Source organism: Notamacropus eugenii, chromosome 6 (genome assembly GCF_028372415.1).
Source record: "Notamacropus eugenii isolate mMacEug1 chromosome 6, mMacEug1.pri_v2, whole genome shotgun sequence".
Taxonomy (NCBI): domain Eukaryota; kingdom Metazoa; phylum Chordata; class Mammalia; order Diprotodontia; family Macropodidae; genus Notamacropus; species Notamacropus eugenii.
The window spans coordinates 148,785,383-148,802,489 of NC_092877.1; the positions used below are offsets into that span (position 1 = coordinate 148,785,383).

Genomic DNA, 17,107 nt, shown 5'->3' on the forward strand with positions numbered 1-17,107 from the left:
ATGGATGATTACAGCTAAGAACAACAATAATAGGTAGTTGAAGGTTTTCAAAGCACTTCGCGTGTTATCTCATTTGACGTCTACAACATCCTTGAGGTAGGTGATATTATTATCCCCACTTTACGGATGTGGAAATTGAGGCACAGGGCGATTAAGTGACTTGTCTGTGGTCATACAGCTAGAAAATACCTGAGAGAGGATTTGAAGTCGGGTCTTCCACTGTGCCACCTAGACATGGAAGATTTTTAAAATCCCTTCTAACTTTGAGACTGATTCTATACCCCATTTTAAAAAAATTCTCTTAATTACAGCAATTTTAATTTATTTTATGAAATTTTTGTGGTAAAATGTCTTGCAAACACTTGTGAGAATTTGTTTAAGAACCTGATATTAAAAAAAGTAGTATCAATAACAATATGAAAGATTGTTCCAAATCACTAATAAGAGGAAAGCAAATTTCAACACCTCGGAGGTTCAGCTGAAACCTATCAAATTAGTAAAGATGATAAAGGATACAAATTGCCAGTGTTGGAGGTTATGTGGGAAGACTGTTAGAGGAACTGCAGGAAACAATGTGGAACTGAGAAGTCAATAAAATATTCATTGCCTTTGATCCAGAGATGTCCATACGCTCTAAGGAGGTCCACAACAGAAAGAAAGCCTCACAATACCAAAATACTCATGACAGCACTTTTTGTAGCTGCCAAAAAACCAAACAAACTAGAAATAAAATGAAGGTTTATCAGTTAGGGAAGGAGGCACTGGAATAATGCCACTCTATAAGAAATAAATGAGGCATCTGAAGAAACATGAGAAGCTTTGTATGAACTGATACAGAACCAACAATGGCTACAATAATATAAGCAAAAAGAACATGGAACACAGAAGGGAAACTGAGTCATCATAATGATTAATCTAACCATCAGAGGAGAGATTATGAAATGCACTTCCTGCCTGTCACAGAGAGGTAAGGGCTTGTAGGGGCAGAAGGTTGTTTATATTGTTAGACCTGGACATTATATTACTTGACTTTGATTACTTTTTTGTTTTGAAAAAGTTCATTACTTGGAATAAGTATATCCAGAAATACTGTGATGTAAAAGCAAAAGTCAGCAATAAAGCATATTTTTTAAATTTTTAATAAGAATGTGTATGTAGAGCCTATATTCAATTACAAGCTGTCTTGGGGAGAGGGGAAGGAGGCAGAAAAAATTCAAAATTTATGGAAGTGAATTTTGAAAACTAAAACTAAATTTAAAAATAAGAAAAAACATATTTTTAAAAATAAAATGTATACAGAACAAAATCTAGTAACATGCTGCTAATATTCATGCACAGAACTCCCCTACAGTTGTTTTTAATACAGATTGTCTGATCCTTCCTTCCAGAAAAAATGTATAAAGGGTCTCCAAAAGAGTCTAAGATCTGAGGCTGAGAAAGCCCCTGGCTTTTCTTACCACATCTACTAAAAATGTTTATTCTCTTTGTGCTTTCTCTCTTAGATCACATTTCATCTTCTCTGTATAGATCTTCTATGTACAGTTATTTCGATGTTTTCTGTGTCATTAAAATATGAGCTCTGGGAGAACTGGGATTATGTTTTTTTTTCTTTTCTTTGTATCCCCATCACTTAGCAATAAGCATTTATTAAGCACTTACTAAGTTACTGGACATAGTAAGCACTTAATAAATGCTTAATCGAGTTATCTGCCTCTTCCTCTTCCTTCACATCAACACATCAGCTGCAACCTGAAGCCAAGCTTGCTTCCCATCCTAGATCCAAACTATTTATCATTACTGAGTTTAAGACAAGTACTGCTGATGAAGCTGGTTTTCCACTCATTATCTGCCTTGAATGATATTCTTGCCACCTCATAACTGATTCCACCCTCCCTAATTCTGTGTGGGTCACTTCTCTCCCTTTAGATCTATTTAATGGCAGAAATTGGCTGCTAACCTATTATGCTGGTTTGCGTAATGTGGATGACAGAAGATGTATGCTTATGTTTTGACAAGTTAGTACGACCGGTAAAGGTGTGAAAGGGAACTACTACTATTTCTCAACTTCATTTACATTAACCTGGAAGGCATGCCACAGACAAAAAATGAATCCAACACTAAATTGTCTGTTTTATGAGGTTTTCTGTAATAATATTCTCATCTTGGCTATGTTTGCATAGCTTTAATTTTTCCTGATGTCTCTTCCTCTGAGAATAGTAAGGCTACATCATTGTAGGAATAACTCATTAACTCTTCTCTCTTTAGGATGGAGGAAGAAAGAAAGGAAGGAAAGATACTTCTGAGGTCATGTCTTCTCTTGCCTCTTCCAGCGTCTAGCACATTGTCAGCTCTTTAAGGACCAAAATCTTTTTTTGTTTTGTTTTTATATGTACAGCACCTAGTGAGTATGTCACATACACACACACATACACACGCACACACACACACATACACACACACACACACGGTGCTTGCTGAACACATGAATGACTAAGTTTTAACAATTCATTCTAAATACTAGAAAAATGATCCTTGTGCACATAGTACTACTGTCCAATTAAAAAATCATAGCTCCCAGTTTGTTTCTTTTATTGGTGATAAATGCATCCTTACTGATCTCTACTCTCACCGGATACCTTTGACCTCTCAAATCCCTTTCAGCTTGAGATCTAGCATGCTGCGATCCCTTGGGACAATTGGCATCCATTGCTACACAGCTCACTGGGGTTGGTGGTGCAGTGGAAAACTGAATAGAGAAAGGTCTGGGCTTGGAGTCAAGAAGATCTAGGTTTAGTTGCTCCTTCTGATATAAACTAGCTATGTGATTTTGGGGAAGGCAATTCCCTAGGACGTATTTAGGAAGTAACTTACTCATTTGTCTGGGCAGTTCCCATGCCAGGAATTCTCTAAAGTGACCAAGTCACAGATTCTTTGACTAGCCTGAATCTTGTCACTTTATCTCATGTAGCTGTGACTGTAAAGTAAAGGGGCACATTCTATAAACAGCATATGGACACAGAAACATTGAGCTCATCACTTTGAGAGCTCATCGCATTTTCTCTCATCTTCTTAATTAGGTACTTATTCAGAGTCTAATGATATAATAAAACACCCACTTAGCAGTTCAGGCATAAAAACCTAATTCAAGTAAAAGAAGAATGTGAAACAGCGTGATGGGGTGTGAAGGGGCCTCCATTGGGTCTCGGTTTAGATTCTGGCTTTGCCACTTTTTACCTGTGTAACTCCCTTAACCTTTCTGGGACCCAGTTTTCTCATCTGTAAAAGGAAGGGGTTGGATAGGCATGTAGCAGGTACCTAATGAATACTTTTGGACTTGACTAGATAACCTCCAAGATCCCTTTTAGTTCCAAATCTATAATCCTATGAAGTTAAGATATATCCCTGGTTCTTATATATACTCTCTCCAAAATCATATTCTTCATTTTCTCCTCTGGTTTCAACTAATACCTCTACCCAAATAACTTCCAAAAATTTATTTCTAGGCCTGGACTCTCTTTGGGCACCAGACCCATATATCAAACATAGCCTACTGGCTATTTCTCCCTGGATGTTCCACTAGTTCTTCAAACCATATGTCTCAAACAGGGCTGATCATCATTCCCCTTAAACCTGTTCCTCCTTCTCCTTCCCTATTTCTGTCAGGGGAACTCTCCTAGATTTGAAATTGACTTTCCCCTTTTTTTCACTTCTTACCTCCAAGTCTTGTTGATTCTAACTCGGTAATATTTCCCACATTCATCTCATCTTCTCTATTCTTACTGCTTTTCGCCTAGCTCCCCATCACTTTGATTACTAAAGTTTATTATTAAGATTATTAAAGAGAGTTGCCTAATGAATAATTCTACCTTTACTCCCCTTTTTCCAATGCATTCGGTTGAAGGTCAAGTTCAGTAGATTGATGAATAAGTGAAATAACCTGCTTTGTTAGCCCTCTGTATCTTAGACTGGCCCTACAGTCAGCTTCCCACCTATTCAGCCATCACACCATTTGCCCATGGCTGTTCATAGACCTTCTCTAGCCAAACTGACCCACTCTTTGCCTTCTGAACATGCCTCAGCTCTCTTATCTCCATGCGTTTGCTATGGCTGTCCCCAAAGCCCAGAATTTCCTCCTTTGCCTTCTGTACCTGTTGATTTCCTCCTCATCTTTTAAAATGCCAGATTAAATATCATTACCTTTTCAGATTCCAGGTATTAGGAATAATTTTCTTTTCTTCAATCTTACACAGTGATTTAATTCACTGTAAAGTACACAATACTTGTTATTTCATTGGTATAAGGAGCTCCTGGTAAGCGATTTCCCTCTCCCAAAGTATATCAGTCTCTATTCTTCAATTTACAGCCTTAAAGAGTAGCTTGAAAGCACTGAAGGAGTCATTTGTCTAGGGTCATATATGTTACGTATCAGAGTCAGCACTCGAACCCAGATCTTCTGATTCTGAGGCTAGCCTTCTATCCACCAGAGCTTGCTAGCCTGTTACTAATCTAATGTATTTATCGTCTCCTATAGTTCTTTGTGTTTGTGTCTTACTAAACAGTAATCTTCGTGAAGGTGATATGTTCTCTAAATTCTGCATTTCTTTGCAGAGTAGACACTAAAATGTTAATTCCATGAATGTTCCCTTTGGCCTTCTAGTCCTTAAATGAAAGAATATGGATAGGAAGATTCGAGTTTCTTATTCGAGGCACAGCTCTTCTCTATCAACAACCCCACTGAATTACCTCCAGATTGCTGTGTACATTTGGTTATTATAAGGAGGCAGCTAAGTGGCACAGTACATAGAGCGATGGGCTTAGAATCAGGATCACTCATCTTCATCGGTTCAAATCTGGACTCAGCTGTGTGACCCTGGGCAAGTCACTTACCCCTGCTTGCCTCAGTTTCCTCATCTGTAAAAATGAGCTGGAGAAGGAAATGGCAAACCACTCTACTATCTTTGCCAAGAAAACCCCAAATGAGGTCACAAAGAGTTGGACATGACAGAAACGCCTGAATAACAACAACTCTAAGTAGAGGTGTGCATATTTATAGATTGTGCTACAAAAAATGCAGGCAAACAACATAATTCTAATTAGACAAACAGGAAGATATGATCATCAGGAGAGAGATGAAATGGAGGCAGTCCTAAAGGGCCTTGACTCAGACAGAAAACAAAGACTGGTATAGAATATACTATTCCTGTTGGAAGGCAGTGAGTGAATCGAAGCAAGAGAAAAGGCACTTTTTAAATCACAATTAAAGCCAACCACAGCCTTCAACATTTTGTCTTTCCAAAGCCCTTTCAATGGGTAGTGGCAGAGGCATATTCAACAAAACATATTTTCTCAAGGAAATTTATCTCCAATTATCTCTGGTATTAATTTTAGTCATTTTCAAAGGAGCATCCATCACCATTTTTTTCCCCTCAGTGAGAAATTTCAATGAAAAACAATGAAGTCTCTCATTCTCCTTATTTCTTCAAAATCTTTTTTTCTTCCTACTAGGTCATTTTTTAAAGAAGTATTGCATTACCACAGGCTTGAGCTGTGAAGAGACAAAAATTAATCATAGGATCATCCATCTGAAACTAGACAGGATCTGGGAAGTTATCTAGTTTGATCACCTCATTTTACAGATGAGGAAACTGAGGCCCAGAGAAGCTATGCTACCCGCCCAAGATCACACAGGGAAAAAGGAGCAGACTCAAACTCAGATCTTTTGACTTCACGTTCAGCACTCTTTCCATTTCACCAAGGCTGGATTTCAAGCCATTCGATACCTACCACAATGATCTATAGTTTCAAGAACTGATAGAAAGGCAAGCACATTTACTTCTATGTTCTAAGTAATGAATTTTACAAAATTATGACAGGCACAGATGCCTTTCATATAACACAAAGCTTTGAAGTTAAAGAATGAGTGGGCTAAAATATATTATGGCTAAGTTGTGACAGTTGCACTTTCCTCATTAAATAATGTAAATTTTGGATGAAAAGTGGAGTGGGGTTTCCTGGAGGAAAGAGTGTGGAGTCAATACATCCCCAGGAATGGAAGAAACAATTGTGGTCAAGTGAGGAGAAGGGAGGTACTGGGGATAAGAATGAGCTTCAGGTTACCCTCTCAACTCTGTGCATGACCAAAGTCTCCTTAGTTTTCTGTGAGAAGATTATTTCATTTTGATCTTAATTTAGTCTGGGGCCAGACCAGCAAATTCATCAATGTAAAGAATTCCCAGTGTAGAATATCCTTCAACTTATGCAGATTAACAGCTATTCTGAAATTCAAAGTCATAAGAGAATTAGTTAGGATATTGAAGCAGCTAGGTAGCAAAATGGACAGAGTGCTGGGCCTGGCGTCAGGCACTTTGATCTTCCTAGGTTCAAATCTGGCCTCAGATACTTAGTGACTGTGTGACCCTGGGCAAGTCACTTAACCCTGTTGGCTTCAGTTCCCTTGTCTGCCAAATGATTTGGAGAAGGAAATGGAGTTACAAAGAGTCAGACACAACTGAAATGAGTGAACAACAATTACAACACAAAAGAAAGCCTTTGGTCCAACCATTCTGGAGAGCAGTTTGGAACTATGCCCAAAGGACTACAAAAATGTGCCTACCCTTTGACTCAGCAATATCGCTTCTAGGACTGTATCCCCAAGAGATCATAAAAATGGGAAAGGGTCCCACATGTACAAAAGTATATATAGCAGCTCTCTTTCTGGTGGCCAAAAACTGGAAATGAAGGGGATGCCCATCAATTGGGGAATGGCTGAATATATTATGGTATATGAATGTAATGCGCTACTATTGTGCTGTAAGAAAGGATGAACAGGAAGACTTTGGAGAGGCCTGGAAAGACTTATATGATCTGATGCTGAGTGAAAGGAGCAGAACCAGGAGAACATTATACACAGTAACAGCCACAGTGTGCGAGGACTGTTTCTGATAAGCTTAGCTCTTTCACAGCAATGCAAGGACCTAAAATATTCCCAAAGGACTTGAGGCAAAATGCCATCCACATCCAGAGAAAGATGGAATTGGAATGCAGAATGAAGGAGACTATTTTCTTTTGTGTTATGTTATGTTTTGTTTTGGTTTGGTTTTTCTCATGGTTTCTCCCATTCATTTTAATTCTTCTATGCAATATGACTAATATGAAAATATGTTTCATAAGAATGTATGTGTAGAGCCCATATAAGATTGCATGCCATCTTGGGGAGGAAGGGGGAAAAAATTTAAGACTTATAAAAATGAAAAGTGAAAACAAATTAATTTAATAAAAAAACAAAAAAAACCCCCAAAACAAAAGAAAGCCTCTAAAATCACAAAAGTCCTCATCACCTCTTCCTTCTTCCCTGGGCTGCTTCAAAGACTGTGAAAGATGTGATTTGGCCTGTATCATTAATTTGTGTGACCCTGGGTATTTTGCATTGTCTCTCTCTGGGCCTCAGTTTTCTCATCTGTAAAATAAAGGCACCGGACTAGATTTTCTCTCCAAGATACTAGGATTCAGGCTCTCTGTTTCCACTGTGTCTTCCTGCCCCAGCTGGAAGCTGAACCATTCAAAAAAGAATTCCAAAGAAAATAAACCATCACAACATTGTTTTTAAAGTACTGTGTATCCATGGAGACATTTGTTTTGTCGATGTTGTCTTCAGCGCTGAGTTGTCTATTCTTCCTGGGCAAGCGTTGTGTATCTTTCTATATTCCAATGTAATGAGTTACCGTGTCATGTGTACAATGGAGATTTAATAAATATTTGGGGACTGCTACAAAAATAATGAACAATGACAATATGGAGAATGTGGTTGTGAAATCAGGAAGATGGCTTTCTTGGATAAATGTTGTTGTTTATAAAAGACTCCTTGAGAAGGCCATTGGGGTTACGTGGCCTCAAAATGATACCCTTTGGAAACTTCCTTCAAAGAAGTCAACATATATACAATAGGAAAAGGAAGCTTCTCAAGGCTCAGCACAGCAGCGCTTTGTTTAATAAATCACGGATAGACGTGATTACAACATCCTAGACTGTCACAACTTCCTCCTTATCATGCATAAAGAATGACATCTTTTGTATCCGTGTCACATAATTATTCTTTCTCTAGCCTCAAAACCGATATCATCCACCTTTTACTTTAAAAAATCTTGGATTCTTCAGGGAAGATTATTGGTGACAATCTCTCGGGAGAAGTGGACGGAGGTATAGAATGAGATATACTTTTTAAGATACAACCAATTTCCTAATTTGTTTTTTTATGATAAAAATAATCATCAGTACAACATTAAAAAAAAGATTAAGCCTCTGGTATTTAAACGACCCAAATTTTGTGCATGTGACTTTGTCCAAACTGTTCCCCTTTAATCAATCCGTAAACATCTATTAAGGGCTTACTATGTGCCTAGTACTATGTGCTTAGTACTAGCAGTACAAAGAAAGATAAAGGATAGTCCTTGATCTCAGGGAATTAACAGTCTAATGTTGGAGACAACATGTATGAACAAGATATACACGTGATACATTATAATCAATAACAAGCCATGAATGATAGAGAATTAAGGCACTAGTACAAAGGGAAACCAAAGTAGGCTTCTTAGAGAAGATAGGATTTTAGCAGGGACTTGAAGAAGTTGGGCCACGAGGTGGAGATGAGGAGAGAGAGTATTCCAAGCATAGAGAAGTGAAAATGGAGATGGCGTATGCCTTGTTTGAGGAACAGCAAAGAGACCTGTATCATGGACTGAAGAGTATGGGGTGGGCGAGGAGCAGAGTGTAAGAAGACTGGAAAGGGAGAAGGGCTTTGAACGTCAAACAGGATTTTACATTTGATCCTGAAAGTGAGAAGCAGTCAGTGGAGTCTGAATAAAGAGGTGAACTGGTTAGATCTGTGCTTTAATTTGACAACTGAACGAATGATAACTACTGATGAACTGGAATGGGGAGAGACTTATGATAGAGACCAACCAGCAGGTTATTGTGGCCATCTAGGCATGGGATGATGAGGATCTGTACTATAGTGATGGTGGGCAGAGAAGGAAGCACATGTGAGAAAGATGTTTGGAAGATAAAATCTACAGGTCTTGGCAACAAATTGGATGTGGGGAATGAGAGAGAGGGAGGAGTCAAGGATGACACGTAGGTTGGAAGGGGAAGGGTTTAGGGGAAAAGATAATTGAGTTCAGTTTTGGACATGTTGAATTTCAGATATCTACAGGATATCCAGCTTGAGATGTGTAATAGGCAGTTAGAGAGGTGAGGCTGGAGGGTCAGGAGAGAGGTTAGAGCTGAATAGGTAGACATGAAAATTGTCAGTATAAAAATAATCAAAATAATCATTCAAACCGAGGGAACGATGCATAGCTCAGGGCCGTCCTCTACATGAGGACTTTCCAAATCCCCTCAGGTGTTACTGCTCTCCTCCCAATGAAACTGCTTCACATTGAGACTGTATGTATTAATATAGAAATTTATGAATATGTAGATAACTAAGATATGAATAAATAAAATACAAACAAACTGTACACACAGAGGCATGTGGCATAATGGATAGAGCACTGAATTTGAAGTGCTCTGGGGTAGCAAGGTGGCACAGTAGACAGCAATGGGCTTGGAATCAGGAAGACTGATTTTCATGAGTTCAAATCTGGACTCAGACACTAAGTGACCCTGGGCAATCAGTTAACCCTATTTGCCTCCATTTCCTCATCTGTCAAATGAGCTGGAGAAGGAATGGCAAACCACTCTGTCCTTGCCAAGAGAACTCCCAAAATGAGGTCACAAAGTCAGACGCAACCTGAACGAAAACACTGTCACAGATACATATAACCTCAGAGAAGTCACTTAATTTCTCAAAGCCTCAGTTTAATGAGAGAACCTATTTCACAGGGCTGTTGTGAGAAACGAACGAATGGATATAATGCGATTTTCAAATGTTAAAGCCCTCTACAGATGGCAGCTCATCATGATTACTGCCACTGTTTCCTCCAGGAGAAAGTAAATGACAGCTAAAGAAAGGTTTCATTTTTGTCTTTTGTTCCATACTTTCAATATTTGATGGATTTGTTGGAAATGAATGTGAATGAGCCTTGCATTCTCATGAAGGCACTGGTCTGCCTAATTTGAGTCATTTGAATAGCATGCAATAAGAAGGTAAACTTCCTTATGGGCGTAGGTAGATTTCTTTTTGCTCAAGAATCTGTTTTAAGGGTAAAATGCCCTATTTTGTCTCTTTTCCTACAACTATTATTTTTTAAAAACTCTACCTGTGATCTCACCTGGATAGGGAATTCCAGCATGGCTCATCTGTAATTTATAGCCTCAGAGAACTGCCTGGGGTACTGTGAAATTAAGTGACCTGCTTGTGATCATCACAGCTGTTATATGTAGGAGTCAGGACTCAAACTCAAGACTTCCTGATTCTAAGGCTGGTATCCTTTCCACTACACCATGTTACCACTCTCCAGACCTGGATTCATCTCTTGCCTTTATCTCTCACACACACACACACACACACACACACACACACACGCACACACACACACACACACACACACACACGTATAGTCACATAGAAACAAATTATGTACCTATCCCAGTATGGCACATAAGTAACTAAGTGGACATGAAGCTAAGACTAAAAGTTATAGTACAGTTGCTGATCTGCACGAGGGAGCAGGCAGGAGGGATGTTTCCTACATTGATGATCTTACAGACCCAGATTCCCCACTCTGTCCCAAAAGACGTAACCAAACAATCCCTGCCTCCTGCCATATACGTGCAGATATAATTTTGGCAATTTGGACTTAAATTTATTAAGTCTAGTCCAGGCAGCCAAATTAATTCAATTTACTTGAAAGGTACCTCTTTCATCATTTCTTTCCATCATCTCAGCCTCAACATATTTACCACCTTCCTCTCCTTGTCTTCATCCCTCCCCTAAACTACTTTTCCTGCCATGTCTTTATTTTGTTTCATCAATCACTTCTTTCCCTCCCTCCCTTCCCGATCTCTTTCCCTCTCCCTCTGTGATACTAACTCAAAATTCTCAAAATCAAAAAGTGCAGGAAAATATCCCATGCAGATGCCCTGTTCCTCCCCCACTTACCCAGGGGCATCTCTGAAGCCAGGTGTTCTTCAGCCAAGCCAGCTGCTGGCGCAGGCAGAACGTCATCATCAAAGCTGATAAGATCCGCTTCTACCACTGGGGAGCACTGAGACGAAGGGCTAGATGGGATTCCTGTTGGGCTTTCTCCCAGGGACCTGAAAGCTCTGGTTTGGGCAGCCACAGAGAGCCTAGGAGAGGCAGCGACTGGCTTCAATGGAGGTGGAGGAAAGGCAGGGTCTTCTAAGGAAGGTAATTTCTTCGGTGGTAAGGGCCGTGGTGCTGGAGTTGGAATTCTCTTCTCCTTCTCAGGGATTTCCACTGATAACTTGCTTCCTAGAATGTCCAGTGGGCCGTTACTAACACTCTGCACAAGGCCAGCCTTTGGTTTCTTTGGCAATTCAGGTTTGGTTACTGGGATGCCTCCCACTTCGTGAGGGTGCAAGTGTGTAGAGGGTCCTTCCTTGGAGGCAATCTTGAGTTTGTTTTCAGTCAATGAGTCCCACTCTCCAGAAGCTCTATTCATGGATGGCTTTGGAGCCACAGTAGGTTTTCCCGTAGGAACAGCAGGCCTTGGGGGAAATGTCCGGGGAGCAATTTCTGGTTTCTTAGATAATCCTGAGGTTTCAGCATTTGGTTGGGATTCAAAAGCTTTGATCCGTGAAACAATACTAGCTTGGTTTCTTTCTGTGCTCATTCTGTTTATCACGGCTTGATTTTCTAAGTTGCTCCCATCTAACAAGGACAGGGACTGACTTGGTGATGCTTCCCGTTTTACAGTTGGTTGACTAGTTTCCTGATGGTCTTTTATGTTGCTTGAAGTGTCTCTGACTATAGGTTTGAGATTGACTTTTGATCTTGGTTTGGGCACTGGACATGCCCCAACATTGGGGCTGTCTTGGCAAGTCTGTTCCTCAACGACATCAAAGACAATTAAAGGAGCCACATCTTTCAAAAGATTACTGGTTGAGGACAGCGAAGATGGCTGCAAAGGCTTGGGAGGAGGCTGAACTGATAAAAAGAAGAAACCAAGCAAAAGGAAGTTGTAACATTAGCATTTCAAAACACATATTGGTTTTTAGTAGAAGAAAAGTAATTTTTTGCTTAATAGACATGGAATACCATAAGGTTTTAATTTCCTTAATTAGCAAAAAGTAATTTTAGGATCACTGGCAAAACCCCACAACATTCATGCTCAGCTTCCTGATTATAAAAAGATAGCTATTTACATTTTTTTTAAAAATCATTAAATTCCCCCACTCTACTTAAACTTATCACAGAAATCATTTCCCTGCCAGTGATCAACCTCTAACATTTTTTTTTGGGTGAGCACCATTTTCGGTTCTGAAATGCCATGATGCTGTTTCTCTTCTACTTTTCAGGGTAAACACCAATCACCTCTGCTACACTAATGAAACGGTTTTGTCTTTTTTTAAGGAAATCCAAGATGAAGATCACATTTACTAACACTGAATTGATCAGAATCCCATCCAGTGGCAAAAATGCAACATATTCTCACAGGGGGAATCAGAGTAGAAAGCAACAATGCCACTATTTAAATTCAGGTACCTTGGCCATATGAACTTATGTGTGGGCAGCAGACTGAGACAGCATTGTATTGTCACGTTTTTAGAAATAATGACTTCTGAATGCAATCAATCCTTGCCTAAATGAAAAATGCAAGCTAAGATTATACTGGTTGGGAAGGAAGACTTAATGAAATAGCCCTGATTTTCAATTTTCTCAAACCTTTTCGATAAAGGGCACACTTAAGGAACACCTGGATCCAAAAGCTGTCACTGACACATGTGGTGTTTGTATGATCTGGGGCAAGTCACTTAAGCTCTCATGCCCCAGACCAACTTCTAAACTTGTAATTTGGAGACAAGTTCTGCATCAGTGGAGGGAATTTCTATACTGGCAAAAGTCACAGCTCCAAACTCCCCTCCTCCCTACCCCCCAAAAATCCTAACTCCTTACCTAGAGTGGGATTGGATTTTCCAGGGTCAGGTGGCTTATTTGCATTACTTCCAGACGGGGAGTTGCCTATCTCCTCTGGAAAGTCTGTCTGAGTTGCAGATGTGATGGTTTGCCTTGGCGTCGTGGGAGCATTACTATTACCCCTGGTACTGACTTGGACTTGGTTGATTTCTTTTATCACTTGCTCATAAGATGGTGGAAGCTGTGAAATAAAGAATTCAGTTCAAAATAGTTTAATCCCTTCATGCTTGTACATTTACAGGCAAACCTTAACTCAATCAGTACTGAGTCTTTCTCTTTACTTTTAAAACTTTACTTAGAAGTGATAACTTGCTTTTATAACATCTTTATTTTCAAATATATCCCTTCCCCATCCCATACCCAGCAAGCTATCCCCTTGTAGCAAAGAGTAAAAAAGGAAATAAAGAACAGTTCAGAAAAACTAACCAATACATTTACTACTAATTCTGATAGTGTATTCTGTATTCCATGCCCATAGTCCCCCTCCTCTGCAAAGAAGGGAGGGAGGTATATTTTTTTCATCTCTTCTCTGGGACCAGATTTGGTCTTTCAGTTTGGTCAAAGCACTCAGTTTAATTTTTTAAAAATTGTTTTTTAAAAAAAAATGCAAACTGACCTCAGAAGGGATAAGATCACTTGTTCTCCACGGACTTGCAGCAGGAGAAGGTGGGAATCCTAATGCTGGTGAGGCCCCTGGGAACCAAGAAGTTGGTCGGAGGGGCTCAGCGGCCACAATGGTGATCTCAGGGCGCCTAGTACACAAAAGCCAGGTTAGGATTTTGCAGGTTTGAAACTGAAGTTTATCGTTATATATAGAATTGTTATCAGGCCTTTTACACTCAAAGAAAGATAGACATCATGAATGCATTGCATATTAGATCAACCCAATGGCCCATCCAGCTCTGACTGTCTCCCTCAGCAGCATTAAGACACACTCTGTAGGAAAGTATGGGCTGGTGTCGTTATCATGTTGCGACAGGACCAATATTAGCCAGTGTCCATTGGTACCCCTAGTATGGGGTAGGCTAGTTTTTTCATAAAAGGAGTTAACTGGCAAGGCTCAAGTTGAGGCTCAAATGTCACAGTTACCTGGTAACCTTCAGCCATGTAACAGGTGGGATTGTAACTGCAATTGTCCTGGAGCCACGGTCTGTTTTCTCTCTAGACCACCACACTGCCTTTAATGTTTACATACCATCTAACAAAGTGTTTCAAAGCACCCTCTACCCCCTTTCCAATACTTTTCCACTATCACTGCAAAAGTGGAAGGGAACAAGACTCTAACTATCACATTAAATTTTTCTTTGCTGCAAGAGCCAAAGAATCCATCACCTAGTGACCATAACTGGCCAGATTGATCCTCAGAAAGCACTCAGACTGTTGCAAGGACTGGTTTTCTGGAAAGGCTCTGGAAAAGCAGAGAGCCTTTCCAGAATGCCTGATTTCCACTGGCTTATTTTGGCACATAATATAGGCTTAAAAAATGTTTGTAGAATTAAATTTAACCAAATTAACCAGATAATGTCTTTCAAAGTAGTGTGAGTGCAAACACACACACACACACACACACACACACACACACACACACACAACTTGTAGGCTCTGTAATACTTTTAACAGACCTTTGATCAAATTGATATTTTAATTTTAAGAATATTGATCAGGTTCTTCCTGACATTTAATACTGGGTTACCTTAACTTAGCAATTCACTTCAGGTGTTTTTTGAGAAAAAAAAAAAATCTCTCCAGAGAGCTACAATTTAATTCAATTTAAAAATGGGATCGGGAGTACAAAACCCAGGGTTCAGATCTTTGTTCTAACATTAACTAGCTTTGTGTCTCTGAGTAAGTCATTTATTCTTCTCTGGGTCCGTTTCCTCAACTGCTTAAAGACAGAGTTGGACCAGATGAATTCCGAAGTGCCTGAAAACTCAAAGGATCTTTGTCTGTGAGCCAAGAGAATAGTTCACCAAATGTTTATTGAGCACAGCTATAAGCAAAGCACTGGTCCAGGGACGCTGAGGTGGTCCTTTGAAATGTGTGGTTTAATTTTGCAGTCATGTCTACACCATGTGACTCCATTTGGCAAAGATTTGGCATTTCTCGGCAAACATATTGGAGTGGTTTTCCATTTCCTTCTCCAGCTCATTTTACAGATGAGGAAACTGAGGCAAACAAGGTTATGCAACTTGCCCTGAACTAAGGTCATATCTGAACTCAGATATTCCTGACTCCAGGCACAGCGCTCTTTGCACTATAGTACCACCTACCTGTCCCATGAAATGTGGCTAAGACAGAAGAAAATGATGAAAGGGAAAAATTCGGAGAAACGATGGGAGTTTGATACGAAATGATGAATAGTGAAGAAAACAGAGGCAAAAGTATGTATGAACAACATACAAAATGATTACAAGAATGTAAATGAGGCAACATGGAAAGGCATCCATGCATGTACCATCATTGAGAGCAGGCTCTGCTGTGGTTTTTTGTAACCCAATCATTGCACATACTTAGCAAAGCCTTGTTGTGTGGCTGATGAATGACCCTTGTGAAGTAGGGAGTCACTGTCATGTGCAAAAATAGTCTTGTAAAAAGCTTAAATACTACACCTAATCAGTTTTCTTCCATGCATCAGCTTTAAGGTCTTTCTTGGCCCTTTTCATTCGTGTAAAATTATCAACATTGTCTTCCCAATTTTGCGTAATGGACAGCATCCAGTACTTGGAGTCAGGAAGACACAGGCTCAGGTTCTCCCTTAGCCACTTACTAGCTGTATGATACCAAGCAAGTCACTTAAGTGTCTCTGAGCCTCAGTTTCCTTTCATGAAAAACATGGGGTTGAACTCAGTGATGTCTGATCTGGTTGTTTGCCCTCCATGAGGGCAAGCACCATGTATTTATCACGGTGCCTACTACGGAGTCTGGCACAAAATGGGCACTCAATATGGAATAAATTAATACAGTAATATCTTCCTTGAGAAAGATGCTAACGCTAACTAAATGAAAATTTTAATTTCAATTATTAACAAGATACATAATTTTAAAAAGTTTTAAAATTCATTTTGAATTTTTATACAAAAAAACAAAAAACCTTTTCTTCATGTATAGCACAACACAAAGAGGGGTCAAATATGAAAACATGGATTTCCAATTCACACTTTATTTTTTAAAATATATAATAAATACTATACATAATTCTCAAAGGATATACAATTTTTATGTACCTCCTGTCTCGATGTGGATCACCATGAACAGAAGTCCTAGAAGCTATGGAGGAAGAAAAAATGACACAATTTATAATATAGTCAGGAAAATTATATTCCATAAATCTTTGAATCATCATTGAGTGAACCACTGAAAGAATAATGATTAGTTTGCTCCTAATGTTAAAAAATGTATAATTTTTAAATGCAAAAATGAAGCAAAGTAATTTTTATGATGATCAGATAAAGGTAATATTCTTCATTTTTTGGACTGAATAAGAAAGAATAAATTTTAAGAATTCCTTTACAACTCCACTATAAACAGATTAAGTGCGATAAATCAATGAGTTGGTATTTACTCACTCTCTGAAATTTCAAAGCCTTACAATTATTATTATTTTAAAATGAGGTGGTTAAAAAAGTAAATGATTAAACTTAAAATGATTCAAATCAGTTTGCTAAATGTGTAATTAAGACATTTTTACATATTCAGCAAGTACCGCTTAATGTAAACTCTCAACTATTTACATCCTCCCTCTCCCCCCTACCCTAAAATCTCAAACTCAGAAGATGACAACATGGCCTAACTCTTCATTTGGGGGGGCTAAATCAAACCTATTCTTAATGATACCATTTTAAATTTGTCACATGAAGTTCATCTTGATTGGGGCATACACTCTGTAAGTTTTCATAGGTGGGAAAATCCACAAATACTGTACCATCCCAATAATAAAACCTCATGAACAAAGAGGAATTTGCATCCCATCCCAAATACTTCTAAGACCTGCTCACATTTCTCTCCAAAGTG

General features: G+C 39.1%; 1 protein-coding gene across 6 annotated transcripts in view; it reads right to left on the minus strand.

Annotated features, from left to right (window-relative positions):
- SH3D19 (SH3 domain containing 19) overlaps nt 1-17,107 on the minus strand; it is a 209,560-nt gene that overhangs the window by 65,855 nt on the left and 126,598 nt on the right. For all 6 annotated transcript variants that reach the window (XM_072621236.1, XM_072621235.1, XM_072621234.1 and 3 more), the window contains 4 exons: nt 16,321-16,363; nt 13,713-13,848; nt 13,076-13,277; nt 11,099-12,106 (listed from right to left, as the gene is read on the minus strand). In XM_072621236.1, coding sequence (XP_072477337.1) covers nt 11,099-12,106; nt 13,076-13,277; nt 13,713-13,848; nt 16,321-16,363 — 1,389 coding nt within the window. The remainder of the gene's footprint in view (nt 1-11,098; nt 12,107-13,075; nt 13,278-13,712; nt 13,849-16,320; nt 16,364-17,107) is intronic.